The sequence below is a fragment of the Oncorhynchus tshawytscha genome, linkage group LG08 (assembly GCF_018296145.1).
Source record: "Oncorhynchus tshawytscha isolate Ot180627B linkage group LG08, Otsh_v2.0, whole genome shotgun sequence".
NCBI lineage: Eukaryota > Metazoa > Chordata > Actinopteri > Salmoniformes > Salmonidae > Oncorhynchus > Oncorhynchus tshawytscha.
The window spans coordinates 26,977,423-26,993,499 of record NC_056436.1 but is presented as its reverse complement, the minus strand read 5'-3'; the positions used below and the strand labels follow the sequence as shown (position 1 = coordinate 26,993,499).

General features: G+C 41.7%; 1 protein-coding gene across 1 annotated transcript in view; it reads right to left on the bottom strand.

Moving 5' to 3' along the window:
* LOC112256757 (reticulon-1-A) overlaps nt 1–15,999 on the bottom strand; it is a 43,914-nt gene extending 27,915 nt beyond the window's left edge. Inside the window, exon 1 of the mRNA XM_024430227.2 lies at nt 15,589–15,999. Within this exon, the coding sequence (XP_024285995.1) occupies nt 15,589–15,808 (220 nt within the window). The 5' untranslated portion in view covers nt 15,809–15,999. The remainder of the gene's footprint in view (nt 1–15,588) is intronic.
* Nucleotides 16,000–16,077: the final 78 nt, after the last annotated feature.

Here is a 16,077-nt window from a genome sequence, read left to right as displayed (position 1 = left end):
AATTGTGAAAAGTAGACCCTATGTATGATTTGTTAAACTTTTAAAATCAATGGTTTTAGTTTGGCACACATTTTAAAGTGAAAAAAACTGAGTCAAAGCGCAATGCCGTTACCGTGGCATTGCCCCACACAGCTTGCACAGACAGTGGGGCCCATTGCTGGAATGTGTGCTGTGTTTGCACAGCTGAGTGCAAAGCCTAGTTTACTCCCCCACTAACTGTGCTGTGAGCGCCTCCCCTCACTCCCCGGAGCTACTCTCCACTCTTTACCTCTCACTGGGCAGCAGTACCTCTATAAATAGGCTGGATCCAGCTGCTGGGGTAGGTGAGGATGAGGGGGTGGGGGTGGGGGAGGGATGGGGGATTTACATAGGAACCGAATACCCTACGGGTCAGGATGTCCCGTCCCTCCCCATTTAGGGTTGCACATTTTGGGGAATATTCAGAGGTGGAAACTTCCATGGGAATAAACTGGAATATATGGGAATTAACGGGAATATATGGGAATTAACGGGAATATATGCAAATTATTATTAATACTTAAATATAGATGTGTTTTGCATTGGATATATTTACCATATCATATGGAGCCAGAAAGATAAACCTTTTACCATATAAAAGTAGACATAATTGCAAATGATTAAATCCTTCCAAAATAAATTTAAAAAACGACTTAGTTTGATGTATTTCAGAACTGCAGAGCAGAGTCTGAACATCAGACAGGATGGCATTGTCTCCCTCAATCTGTGCAATGGCTACTGCTATAGGTTTCAGGAGTTTTGGGCTGCTTACCACTCTCTCCCAAAATGCATCATCCAGGAGGATCTCCTTGACGGGGCTTTCCATATCGGCAGACTGTGATACGGCAATTTCTTGGAGAGACTCCTTCCCCTCCAGGAGACTGTCAAACATGACGACAACACCACCCCAAAGGGTGTTTCCGAGCAGATTCAATGTGGTGCTCTTATTCTTCTCACTTTCCTTGGTGAGGTAGATTGCTGCTATAACTTGATGACCCTTCACATACCTAACCATTTCCTTGGCTCTCTTGTAGAGTGTATCCATTGTTTTCATTGCCATGATGTCTTTGAGGAGCAGATTCAATGCATGAGCAGCACAGCCAATGGGTGTGATGTGAGGGTAGGACTCCTACACTTTAGACCAAGCAGCCTTCATATTCACATTGTCTGTCACCAGTGCAAATATCTTCTGTGCCCTTGTCGAATACTGGTTGAGGGGTTAAGATGATGTAGTTAATTATTTCTTGCCCACAAACATTCGACCACCCATCAGAGATGATTGCAATACAGTCTACTATCTCTTTGATTTGCTTGACCTTTAATTGAACTCTGTTGAACTCCGCATCCAGCAAATGAGTAGATAAAGCATGTCTGGTTGGAGGGGTGTACGCTGGGCGAAGAACATTCAGAAATCTCTTCCAATGCACATTTTTGTAATTTTTTAATTTCACCTTTATTTAACCAGGTTGGCCAGTTGAGAACAAGTTCTCATTTACAAATGCGACCTGGCCAAGATAAAGCAAATGAGTGCAACACAAACAACACAGTTACACATGGGACAAACAAACATACAGTCAATAACACAATAGAAAAGTCTATATACAGTGTGTGCAAATGTAGTAAGATTAGGGAGGTAAGGCAATAAATAGGCCATAGTGGCGAAATATCTACAATTTAGCAATTAAACACTGGAGTGATAGATGTGCAGAAGATGAATGTGCAAGTAGATACTGGGGTGCAAAGAAGCAAACAATAAATAACAATATGGGAATGAGGTAGTTGGGTGGGCTATTTACAGATGGGCTATGTACAAGTGCAATGATCGGAAAGCTGCTCTGACTGCTGATGCTTAAAGTTAGTGAGGGAGATATAAGACTCCAGCTTCAGTGATATTTGCAATTCGTTCCAGTCATTGGCAGGAGAGAACTGGAAGGAAAGGCAGCCAAAGGAGGAGTTGGCTTTGGGGATGACCAGTGAAATATACCTGCTGGAGTGCGTGCTACGGGTAGGTGCTGCTATGGTGACCAGTGAGCTGAGATAAGGCGGGGCTTTACCTAGCAAAGACTTACAGATGACCTGGAGCCAGTGGGTTTGGTGACGAATATGAAAGAAGGGGCCAGCTAACGAGAGCGTACAGGTCGCAGTGGTGGGTAGTATATGTGGCATTAGTAACAAAACGGATGGCACTGTAATAAACTACATCCAATTTGCTGAGTAGAGTGTTGGAGGCTATTTTGTAAATGACATCGCCAAAGTCAAGGATCGGTAGGATAGTCAGTTTTACGAGGGTATGTTTGGCAGCATGAGTGAAGGATGCTTTGTTGCGAAATAGGAAGCTGATTCTAGATTTAATTTTGGATTGGAGATGCTTAATGTGAGTCTGGAAGGAGAGTTTACAGTCTAACCAGACACCTAGGTATTTGTAGTTGTCCACATATTCTAAGTCAGAACTGTCCAGAGTAGCGATGCTAGACAGGTAGGCGGGTGCGGGCAGCGATCGGTTGAAGAGCATGCATTTAGTTTTACTAGCGTTTAAGAGCAGTTGGAGGCCATGGAAGGAGTGTTGTATGGCATTTAAGCTTGTCTGGAGGTTTGTTAACAGTGTCCAAAGAAGGGCCAGATGTATACAGAATGATGTCATCTGCGTAGAGGTGGATCAAAGAATCACCAGCAGCAAGAGCGACATCATTGATGTATACAGAGAGAAGAGTCGGCCTGAGTATTGAACCCTGTGGCACCCCCATAGAGACTGCCAGAGGTCCGGACAACAGGCCCTCCGATTTGACACACTGAACTCTATCAGAGAAGTAGTTGGTGAACCAGGCGAGGCAGTCATTTGAGAAACCAAGGCTGTTGAGTCTGCCGATAAGAATGCGGTGATTGACAGACTCGAAAGCCTTGGGCAGGTTGATGAATACAGCTGCACAGTATTGTCTCTTATCGATGGCAGTTATGATATCATTTAGGATCTTGAGCGTGGCTGAGGTGCACCCATGACCAGCTTGGAAACCAGATTGCATAGCGGAGAAGGTACGGTGGGATTCGAAATGGTCGGTGACCTGTTTGTTAACTTGGCTTTCGAAGACATTAGAAAGACAGGGTAAGATAGATATATGTCTGTAACAGTTTGGGTCTAGAGTTTCTCCCCCTTTGAAGAGGGGGATGACTGCGGCAGCTTTCCAATCTTTAGGGATCTCCAACGATATGAAAGGACGGTTGAACAGGCTAGTAATAGGGGTTGAAACAATTGCATAAGATAATTTTAGGAAGAGAGGATCCAGATGATTTGTAGGGGTCCAGATTTTGCAGCTCTTTCAGAACATCAGGATTTGGGTGAAGGAGAAATGGGGGAGACTTGGGCAAGTTGCTGTGGGGGGTGCAGAGCTGTTGACCGGGGTAGGGATAGCCAGGTGGAAAGCATGGCCAGCTGTAGAAAAATGCTTCTTGAAAAACTTGATTATTGTAGATTTATCGGTGGTGACAGTGTTTCCTAGCCTCAGTGCAGTGGGCAGCTGGGAGGTGCTCTTATGCTTACATTGCCTGTGAGCATCAGAGGGGAATCAGTTCAGAGTCAAAAAAAACTTCTGATTCTTGGAGGACCATGAGCTGTTGCTATCGATAAGGTGTCTGATTCATAATTTTCACCTTGAATAGAAGTAGAGGGACTTTTGTCAGAGGTTGCTTGTTGTGAGCGCTGAGAGAACGTTATGCACTTGGCCAGATGATTCTGCATCTTTGTTGCATTCTTCACATATGATTTGGCACAGTATTTGCAAATGTACACTGTTTTTCCTTCTACATTAGCTGCAGTAAAATGTCTCCACACATCAGATAGTGCTCGTGGCATTTTCCTGTAAAGATTAGGAAAAAATGTGTCAAAAAATAAAATAAGATTCCATATACAGATAAATAGTTACGCAGTTTGATTAAACAACTCCTTTGTAAGATACAATTTTAAAATGTAACATGTATGGAAATAGGTGAATTAACACTCCTCAGTTAGCAGGCTCAAGCAAGCTAAAACACACATGTTAACAATTTCTGCTAGTTAATTGTTGTTACCAAGTTAGAAATGATTTAAACACACTTTTCTGTAGGCTACTATTTACTAGTCGACAAAAAATCATGTAGGTCATATAAAATATATTCACCCCACCCAGTATTGTAATCAAAACTTACCAGAAAGCATGTGGTCCTTGGCTCAAACAGTGTAGTAGTGTGGGATCAATAGCATCTCATTAGTGTGCAAGATCTTGAGAATCAGCTGCACATGTGATGGAAGAATGCACTGTGCATGCAGAGAAATGCAATACCATTGACTTGGGGATAGTTAACCACAATATGCTACAAGACCTAGAATTGCCTTATATGTATCCCACAAAAAAAAGGTTCACTGTTATAAGCTAAGTTTTTTGATGAATTTAAGCAAAATTCCCAAAATTCCCAGGCTTAACTTCTGGAGAAATGCAGGAAATCTACTGGAAAGTTTCCGACCCTTTGCAACCCTCCTCCCCATCTTTCCTTGAATGGCCGCCTCCCTTCCCCCTGTTCTGTTGTCCCTGCTGGTCCTGCTCTCTCTCCTCATGGCATTAGAAAATGTCTACAATGTCCTTAACAATACATCATACAAAACACAATGTCATGAACACTAGGCTAAACCAATGATGCAGAGACACGAGACAAAACACTAGATGAAAAAACATGGTGAGTTCCTAAGCAGAGCAACATGGCAGCCCTTTGACACACTGCAGTAGGTAATATTATGTTAAATAGAGTAGACAAGGCAGCACATGAAGTGTCTGAGCATCACCAGGCTGTTCCTAAAGCAGATGGGAACAGCTGTTGCTGTGGTTTCTAGAGTTCAATAGGGTTCATGAAGCCATACTGACAGCAAGTCAGGCTCCTAATGTATAATCCTCTTATGGCTCTCCTTTCCCCCCTGTAGGCCCATTCTGCTATCCCCCTGACAACACCAGCAGCATAAGCTACCATCGACGGGGTCAAATTAACTATACAGAATTGGACAGGACTCGGGACTCATAAAGACAACATACTGTGAACAGAGGTGACCTCTGGAACTGGTTGCAGAAGTCCTGTTGATTCATGGCAGTGGGTCACACATATTCTCTCTCCACACCGCTGGCTGCTCTAGAGTCTGACAGTGTCGTAGCGCTGAGCGGTTACTTGCTTACGACCCGCAGAGGCGTCTAAGAAGCAGAATGATGAGAATAGATGGGCTGAGTGTTCAGCAGACAGACATCAGGGCAGCAGTGGCAACAATAGTCTGCTTAGGCAGACAGGGAAGCTGTCTACTGAGCCACATCAGCATACAGCAGCAGTGGACATTGTGGCGCAGCAGCAGCACCCAGACAGTCAGACATTGAAAACCCCCCACAAGACCAAGCAAGATCTTCAGTTCATTCAGACTGGATCAGATGTGACAGCAAGGGAATTCTCTTTTCAGAATTTGCCACATAACATAATCATGCTTCTGAGTGGATAACACATTTAAATAAATCATTTCTGGTGGATGCATTGTGAAGGGGTAATTCCACATTCACGGAAATACGCTTGGACTCGATTTTTCACTTGAAAATGTATGTATGCCAAACATATGCCTCATAAACCATATAACTCTATGCACAAGTCCCAGATCTGTACTATATAGAAATGCATAATATGATATGAATATCATTATTTTCCTGATGATAGGTAAAGAACGGTAGAAATATGCAATATCCTACATATTTGGGTATTATTCTACACATGGGCTATTATTGTAATGAGCTATGCCCCCAAACAAGACCACATTTGGTTGGTCCGGACCAGACCAAATCTGAAACAATCATAGACAACTATATTTCATAAGTTTGGACATCACACAGTACAGCCAGTAAAGTAGAGTTCAGTACATTATACTGTACTCTACTTTATTGTGCTCTTCTGTAGTGTTCAAACTTATGAAACATCTACGATTGGTTCAGATTTGGTCCGACCGAAGGATGCTCGTTACAGCAAATGGAAAGAGGGTAGGTGGTAGGTGTCAATAAGAGCCCGGAGAGGTGGCGTTAACTGTAGCGAGAGAGAAGAATGAGAGAGCGGCAGAGAGAGAGAGAGAGTGTGAGAGGATATCCAGACTGTTTTCACAGTCCTGCTTTTGACCACCAGGTGACAGAAGTTTAAGGATGTGCTCTAAGAGTCGGGAAGCAAGTTCGGGGAGTGTTTTAATAAACAAAACATAACAGAAAACAAGAAACACTAACAGTACACAGAAATGAAAATGAAACAGAAACAATGACGCCTGGGGAAGGAACCTGTCACGGATCCCTCTGGAACTTTCATTGCGAACACCTGGCCCCTATTCCCACTGATTAGTAGTGCGCCCTTTGTTCACCGTCGATTATTGTTACTATGTCCGTTGGTGCGTGTGAGTACCTGTGATGTGTGTTTTGGGCTTTCGTGCCATTGTGGATTGCGCAGATGATTACAGGTCTCGTCCAGTGTGTTAATCATCGTGCGCGTGTGTTATTTATTCTAGGTACTCCTCGCTCTTTTGTTTGGGGTTTCAACCCTGTGTTTTGTTTACGTGTTTGTTTGGTCTTCGTCCCCGTGCCTTTACACGGCACACCGTAATTTGGGGTATTATAAAAACTAAAACTATTACGCCTTCCTGCGTCTGTCTCCTGAATCATTCATACCAGCGTGACAGAGCCAAAGGGAGGGCAGGTGATGGAGTCCAGGTGATGGAGTCCAGGTGATTGTCATAAAGCGCGTATCGATGATGACAGGTGTGCGCCATAACGAGCAGCCTGGTGACCTAGAGGCCGAAGAGGGAGCACGCATGACAGAAAGAGAAAACAAATTGCAGTAATTCCGTTACCGACTTGGTAACAGAATTATGCGTTTTAATCACGTAAGACTTCATAAACAAACTTGGTATTAGTAAACACTAACTAATTGATAGGTCTACCTTTACTTGATACTTCTGTGAACTTTCATTATCCTCTCTACTCAAACTTCTAATCTAATATTGGAGAGAAATGACAAAATATCTTAAAGATATGTGGGTTTTTGGTAACGGAATTACAAGGCACAAGGTAATGTTTCTTAAACTTACAGAAGGTAAGTCATTTATCCAAAAATAAATAAGTGTTGATTAGTTGGCACGGGCCTTTAATTCAACATTACTGTGTTTTGATGTTTAAGATGTTTGCTGGTAAATGTTGTCTAACACTCCTTTGCCATCTATTTGACCAGAAATCAAAGTCTGTACTTATTCCACATTTTTAGGATGTAAAATGTTAGAAAAATGTATACTTACTTTAATTTCAAAAATGTTTATTCTTAGCTTTCATTTGATATGCTCCTATGAACTTCACTTGTTGGTGGTCATGGCTATTTTTTTAGATGGAAATGACGCCTACACACAGGCAACGCAGCTATTCGCCTAATGCACCCTGGCAATAGCTGCTACATTAGGCTTCTCTCATTATGTGGCTGGAGACAAACGTGATAACAGATGCCATCTAAAGTATTGAGTATTACATGTACTGTATAGGCTTGGAAGCAGAGGTTCGATGTACTGCATGTGGCCCAATGTAGTCATTCCACAAGACTCTGCCATTGATCTCAGGATAATGATAGTGGTCTTCAATGTTGATGATCTTTCTCTATTGTGTTTGGCTGCGCTAATTTGATATTTCTAAAATAACAACAATCAAAACAACTATCAAGGGGATTTGAAATCAAAGAGTCATGTTGAGTCTTGGTTTGTTTTCCTAATGTCTTGCAGTTGCACACAGAACTGTCAGTTCCCCTCTAGCTCCCAGGAGCCCCACTCCCTAAACCTCTCCACTCCCACCTCCATGCAGCCTCCTGGCCCTGAGGGGGGCATAGGAGATGCTGCATCAGCATCGCTCTGGAGCAGGAAGGCCTTTTAATAAACTGCCATCATGGTTCTTCCTCTACTTGTATTGACTTTCAAATTAACTTATTGTGTTTTACAAACACTGTTGTTCAACTTTACTGTACAATGCTATAATTACTAGAATGATAGTAACTGAAAAGTGAATGTAGGCTTACACTGTACAGCCAGTGTTTATACTGTATGCGAACCTGGATAAACACTGAACAGTATACGTGTTATTGTTTTTCCATGTTCAACCAGTGTGGTATTTCTTTTCAAGAGTCCTCTCCAGCAAACCAGACAAACAGGGCGAGAGGGGCCTTACATTAGGGTTCTTCAAACGGAAACCTCAGGCAGATAAGAGGGTGACAATGACAAAGGGGAAGAAAGAAACAGAGGCGTTGAATTGAAGTAAGCAAGAGGTTTCACAAACACAGCAAATAGAAGTTGCTCAAAAGTGACAACGGGGGTATTAATACTGAAGGTCAATAGGTAGGCAGCTGAGGGAAATCAGGGTATATAATTGCAAATTAACTATTGATATCAGGGCATTAAGATTAATCCATGGCATACAATAACTGTAAAAATATTCTGCTTATCCACCATCTTCTTAAATGCCCACTTTGGCTGGACAGGCAGAAAATTGTTCTTGTTTTTATAGATTTTTCTCATCCCAATTGACAGTCAGCCTACATGCAAGAAGCCCTATTGTATTCAAGTTGTGAAGTCAATGGAAGCTTTGGTTGCCAGTGCCACCTGTCATTTATCGATCCTGGCGAAGTCCTTGCCTGAGTGCAATGGTGAGGATAGATTATTTTAAGCTCCAGACTGAGTGTCTACAAGCTGCCAGCTTTGTAGCCCAGTTGTCAATTAACTATTTTATTGTCTCACTTCACTTTCATTTATAGCCAAGACACACATGCCATGCACTCAAGGACACACACATACACAAAGGACACGTAGGACAACATGCACAAATTAGTGTCTTTTTTTGTCCCCACTCTATTAAATTTGGACTAAATGCTGAGGACAGTGGTTGGAGTCCACTGACTGCCAATATCCCTCTGCATCCAACTACCAACCAATGTGGACAGAGAGTTGAGTGTTGAGAGAGGCCTAGTGCTATTGAGCAATTCAAACACAATCATGTCACATCTATCTCTGTACATCTTTTTTTATAAAGCCACTGTGTGGACTGACTGTGCCACTGTTTTTTTGTTATTATATTATTGCTCTAGATTTCTGGAAATGGCAGTTACAGGTGTAAAAAAAATTATAAAGAATAAACATAAACTTGCTGTACTCAGCAGCACCAACTTCTTAAAAAATCCTGGGGAGAACCATGCACACTGACAGTGAGAAGGTTTGAGAAAGGATTAGGCTTGATTCAAAGATAGCACATCGTTGTCTGTGGGGGGATAGAAAAATATTTGGAGAAGAATCTAATTAGGTCCACAGTTCACGACAGCTGACATTCTCTGTTGTCCCTGGAGTGGAAGTTTCATGAACCTCTCCTTCGTTCCTTTATCTGTGTCCTTCCCTCAGCATTTGCTAATTGGCCCTGGAAGCTGAAGAAGAAGAATGAGATTGGAAGGCAGTCTGGCAAGAAACAGGACAGGCAGAGGGGCCCAAGAGTTTTTATGAGGCAGCACAGACAGAGACACAGGCAGCACAGTTTCTTGCTTCTTCATTATCCTTCCTCCCAGCAACATCGCAGGACTTCTGGGTCTCTGGGAATAAGAGCAGAGATCTCCCTGGTTGATGAACATGTACTGTAGGCCTAACATGGAACCCAAACCAGCTGTGTGCGTGCACCATCGTGCATAAATGTATTTTGTCCCCCCACACCAAACGCGATCACGACACGCAGGTTAAAATATCAAAACAAACTCTGCACCTTGCACTTGCTAGCTAATTTGTCATTTTAAGCTATCTTGCTGTTGGTAGCTAATTTGTCCTGGGATATAAACATTGAGTTGTTATTTTACCTGAAATGCACAAGGTCCTCTACTCCGACAATTAATCCACACATAAAACGGTCAACCAAATCATTTCTAGTCATCTCTCCTCCTTCTAAGCCTTTTCTTCTCTGGACTTTATATTGGGATTGGCAACTTTCATAAGTCAGTTGCATTACCGCCACTGACTTTGTTCGTCTTTCAGTCACTCATGTGGGTATAACCAATGAGGATATGGCACGTGGGTACCTGCTTCTATAAACCAATGAGGAGATGGGAGAGGCATGACTTGCAGTGCGATCTGTGTCAGAAATAGAACGGACTTCTATTTTAGCCCTTGTCGGCGCGCGCAATAATTGAATAACATAGATTTCTACATTTATTTTGCAATGCACGCGACGTGAGTGATGTAGTAAGCCTGTAAGTGCTTCCTCTCTCCTAACTATGGAAAAGTCCCAGACAGTAGACACCCTGTCTCATGCTTTATGCTGAGATGCAGAAGAGGAGGGACTAGCAACCCCTGAGTCACTGTGTCAAAATGTGGCTAGTGAACAATGATTGGTGTGCTTGTCTGGATAGGAGACATGTAAAGGGAATGTGTACTATTAACCTAATACCTTTTAATCTTCAGAGAGTAAAATGTGTCTTTCACTGTGTACAGGTGGAACAGTCCTATTCCTTAAAAAAAAAATCAGAATATCAAACACAGACTTCAAAACATACAATATTCACAGAGACAGAAGAAATGCCAGAATTCTCTCACTTTCTGCACAATGTGTTTGTTTGTTTTGTCTACCCCAGAGGGCAGGGGAACCCATTAGATGCATATAAATGAACAAGTGGAGCGATATCCTCATGAGCATTTCACAGCGTAGTCAGATCTGGTCAGATTTCTGGATGGAGCGACATCCTGCTCATCATTACTACATAGTTTTTTTATCTGTATTAGATATTTGTGTGCAACATCTCTATGTGCAGAGGGCGGGGATGATTGGGCATCACTTATCCTAGAGGAGAACAGGCATGCTGTATGGTTCACGGTTATTCTTCTCAAGTTCTGCTGCTGCAATTGAATATGTGTAGCTGAGGTCAGCTACTGGAAATGGGAGGGGCCTAATGTACAGTAGCCTCACTCTGAGGTTCTGTGAGTTATGTGGTCCGAGAAGTATGCAGTTTAATTTGCTTGAGAAAATTGTGTGATTCAACAACGATTGGAGCATGATATCTACAGGCGAGAGTGAAATCTGTGTGAGTACATTGTTGCGTGGATAGGGTCAGAGTCAGGGCCAGGGTCCTAGACAGGTCAGAACAGGCTAGGGCTTTTCTGTCCAAAGGCTATTGTATCATCCCCTCTATATGAGCCACGTTACAATTCCCAGCAAGCGAGTTATCCCTATTGGCGCAATGCATAGGGTGTTTGCATTTCACACCAGCGACCTGGGGTTCACTTCCCTGCCCCTCTGTTCCCTACACTATTGTAGACCTGGCTGTCCAGTGTCTGCCTACAGTATTTGAAAGCAGCCTAGCTCTGAAAAGATCCACACTGTGCCTACCAATACCACAAGTGTCACAACAAAGTGTTTCTATGTTATAGGCAAGGCTAAAAGGTAGTTATGTTTCCCTTTTGATGATTTTGAAATGGCTGCTTTGTGTAGGTGCACGAGTGAGTGCGTGTGTGACTGCATGCGTGCATTGTGTGTGTGTCTGTGTGCGTGCGTGCGTGCATTTGTCTGTGTGAGTTTGGGAACAGGTCCATCCTCTGACTTGAGCTGTGAAGCCACAGAGTGAGTAAACCATTCACGTGAACCTGGGGAGGCAGGTAGCCTAGTGGTTAGAACGTTGGGCCAGTAACTGAAAGGTTGCTGGACCAAATCCCCGAGCTGACAAGGTAAAAATCTGTTGTTCTGCCCCTGAACAAAACAGTTAACACACTGTTCTCCAGTAGGCCGTCATTGTAAATAAGAATTTGATCTTAACTGATTTGCCTAGTTAAAAAAAAAAATGTTTATCTTGCCATTAGGGCAAAGAATCTAGCAGGCTGTCTGAACTGAAGCCATGTTTAGAAGACAACTTCATTTTCCACACAACAACAAAAACATTTTTTTTTAAAAACACTGATATTTAATGCCACGTTTACTAAGACACTGCCTTAAATCAGATTACAGGCCGAGATGCCTCTCTGTTTATGTAGAAAAAATGTGCTTGCCATCTCAAAAAACGAAATTACAGTGCTGAAAGATCTAAGGAAAAGGCCTGGGTTAAGAAGAGAGCCGGGATTTGAAACACCACCTTATGAATATTTCAGAGGAACTGTGAATCAAAATGAAAGTGCAGGGCTCCAGTTCCCTACTCTCCAAGTGGATGGTGAGCTGTTTCTCCAGAATTAAAAATAGCAGCATAGGCTGAACTCTGCTGAAGAGGGTGATGGACTTAGAACTGAAGCATGAATGATGCTACCACAAAAACACTGCTTTGAGGTGCAACGGCACACTGCTTAATCAATGCTACCCAACCTCATTAACATGTGTGATACGGTGATAAGGTTCAGGGTTGGGGAATAACTGATTACAACAAAAAAATGAATCAGTTACATTACCAGAAAAATGATTGTAATCTGATTATAGTTACTTGTGAGAAGGGATAATTCCTTCTTGGATTACTTTTACATTTAGAAAAATTACCTTTACATTTAAAAAGAAAAATACATTATGACACATTTCTGTTTTCTCAATAACATACAAATAAATCAGCACTGAAAAAAGGAACAAATGTAAGTTTGTTGCAACTAGGTGAGTCTGACCACAGCCAGAGACCACTATGATGACACGCCAAGTCTGTTTAAAAATAATAATTTATTCAACTTTTATAGCGCTATTCATCACATAAAGAAAACAACTAAAAGCGATATAACGCGACAACAAAAAACAAGCAATTTAAACAACATTTAATCATCATCTGTAGATCAACAGTGAAGAGATTGAAAGGTTGAAAAGTTAATGGCTTGATTGAGGTCATTGGATGGTTCAGAGAGCCGGGAACAGGCAGACAGCACATTGTCATTGCGTTGTCTTGCCATCCACCCCATCTGTCACTGTGGTTTTGTAGTGGGACTCAGTCCGATGAAGTTAGTTTGGTACTAGCCACTGGACTAGAAGCTAGCCTCTTGAAGGGGAAAGTAATCCAATTAAGTTACTGTGTTTGGGTAATCCAAAAGTTAAGTTACTGATTGCAATTTTGGACAGGTAACTAATAACTGTAACAGATTACATTTAGAGTAACCTACCCAACTCTGCTTAGGATGTGAGTGACTGATTGTATTCTAGCCAGACTGCCTTTGTAAACAAACAATTAGGACTATTTTGGAAATGCAGGCCTTTGGAGCTAACATTTTCAGTAAAAGCTTGTTATGCAGACACAACAAAAAGGCATATAGTGCTGATTTAAAGGAATATATTTGTAAACTTTAAGTTTAACATTCTAGTGATATAGCTATGCAGTGTGTTGTCCCTAGCTTGAATAATATTTGTTAAATGTAGTAAAAGGACTGTACCCTACCAATGTTTGTAGCCTACTAGGCCAATGGCTAGCCCAAGATGTACTCTTAAGGAGACTAACGTTACCATTACTCCTTAAGCTGCAAGTACCTTATTATGTTATTTTCAGAGGTTGACTCAAATTCTCAATTGCGATACGGTTCTAGAAACATAAAGCCCTTTACTTTCATATCACAACATAATTTCACAAATGCAAAATACAAACTTACTGTACACTGTTTTAACCGGCTTTATCAGAGTTGCAGATGACAGTATTTTTCAGCGACAACTTTTCTGGCGGCCTTCTTCCGTTACACACAGGTGTTCGGGAACATGCTATATAGCTAATTATCACAAGTGGTCTCTCGGTCTTCCATAAACACGTGCAGTAACATGGAGATATGTCCGTTTGGGAACACTAACCCTATACAGTATATAATATATACACTACCGTTCAAAAGTTTGGGGTCACTTAGAAATATCCTTGTTTATGAAAGAAAAGCAAATGTTTTGTACATTAAAATAATGTCACATTGATCAGAAATACAGTGTAGACATTGTTAATGTTGTCAATGACTATTGTAGCTGGAAACGGCAGATTTTTAAAATGGAATATACATATGCGTACAGAGGCCCATTATCAGCAACCATCACTCCTGTGTTCCAATGGCACATTGTGTTAGCTAATCCAAGTTTATAATTTTAAAAGGTTAATTGATCATTAGAAAACCCTTTTTCAATTATGTTAGCACAGCTGAAAACTGTTTCTAAAGAAGCAATAAAACTGGCCTTTAGACTAGATGAGTATCTGGAGCATCAGCATTTGTGGGTTTGATTACAGGGTCAAAATGGCCAGAAACAAATAACTTTCTTCTGAAACTCATCAGTCTATTCTTGTTCTGAGAAATTAAGGCTATTCCATGCGAGAAATTTCCAAGAAACTGACGATCTCGTACTACGCTGTGTACTACTCCCTTCACAGAACAGCTCAAACTGTCTCTAACCAGAATAGAAAGAGGAGTGGGAGGCCCCGGTGCACAACTGAGCAAGAGGACAAGTACATTAGAGTGTCTAGTTTGAGAAACAGACGCCTCACAAGTCCTCAACTGGCAGCTTCATTAAATAGTACCAGCAAAACATCAGTCACAATGTCAACAGTGAAGAGGCGACTTTGGGATGCTGGCCTAAACTGTTGTCCTGAAGTTTATTGCTTCAGGACAACAGTTTTCAGCTGTGCTAATATAATTGCAAAAGGGTTTTCTAATGATCAATTAGCCTTTTATAATGATAAACTTCGATCAGCTAACACAACATGCCATTGGAACATAGGAGTGATGGTTTCTGATAATGGGCCTGTTTGCCTATGTAGATATTCCCTAAAAATGGACAAAAATGACATTTTCTTTAAAAAACAAGGATATTTCTATGTGACCCCAAACTTTTGAATGGTAGTGTGTATGTATACATTATACAGTATATAATATATATATGTATACATTACATATGGTGTATTCATTTAACGTTTTGATTTTTGACAATTGTTTTCTCAGTGATGTGGAGGATAAGGTCATTATGCTTCCAAAACAATAACGCAAGCGATGCGTGTTAATGTTCAGAGCATAGTGGCTCTTGAACAAAACTCGCCTTCGTCCAATGACTCTTATGTGTAATGTACTGGAACTGAGTCATGATCAAGGGCTAGGCCCATGGCTAGGTCACAGCCGGACTGTTGTTTGCTGTCTTCTCTTGGTTTGTTCTGTTGACCTGTTTCTCTAAGACATTTCAATGTTATGTAGACCTAGATTTCATAGTCCATAAACGGTTTTGAATTGTATTTTATCCAAGTTCAAATTCTGTTCTATTCTGTAGTTACCCACTAATAGGAAATCGATTCCATTATTTGCACTTAAGTACATTTCCCAGCCAAACCCATGACTGGTGTAGATTCGATCTACTAAACTTTTCACTCCGTGAGAAAGTACAGAATGCGTACACTGCGATGACGAAGGTTGCATCTCAGACATGTTACACCCCAAAAAATAGGTCTTTGTGATAGCATCGTCTGCTATGAGAAATGTGAACAGACTCGTTTAAATTACGCACGATGTATGTCTATATAAAACAAGTGTTGTCTATCAGTGATCAGATAAATGTTATTGATAAACCGCTTTACCTGTAGATGTAGTTTCCATAGCAACGGGAGGCCTTTTCCCATCGTCCTCAAATTGATGGAATTGATCCAGGTCGCTCGTCTCCTCCCTGGTTTTCGGTTTTAAATCTTCACGTAGCTCATCAAACCGGGGTGGGGTGCTTCCAAACAGGCCATTTCTTTCATAATCGTCCCCAAACCATTTCCCTTCCGAACCTAGTTCGTCGCTGGGCTTCGAAGACATGCTTTTAGGGAGAGGTTGAGCGAGAGAACAGGCACAAGCTGTAACGCGGGCTACACAATGGATAGTGGGTTGGTCAAACGAATAAAACAGGAAAATGTGCTATGAAGGTCGACTGCCTTTACAAATGTATACTTAAACTGTAAAATTCTAATTGCTACGCGGTACAGTCCGAGAGCACAAGTGAGCGAGGTTGATTGTTTTCGTTCAGCGCTTCAAAGCTGACGTCATCGTATTAGCTTATTATGGTTGGCACTTATTTGGGGCAGAGT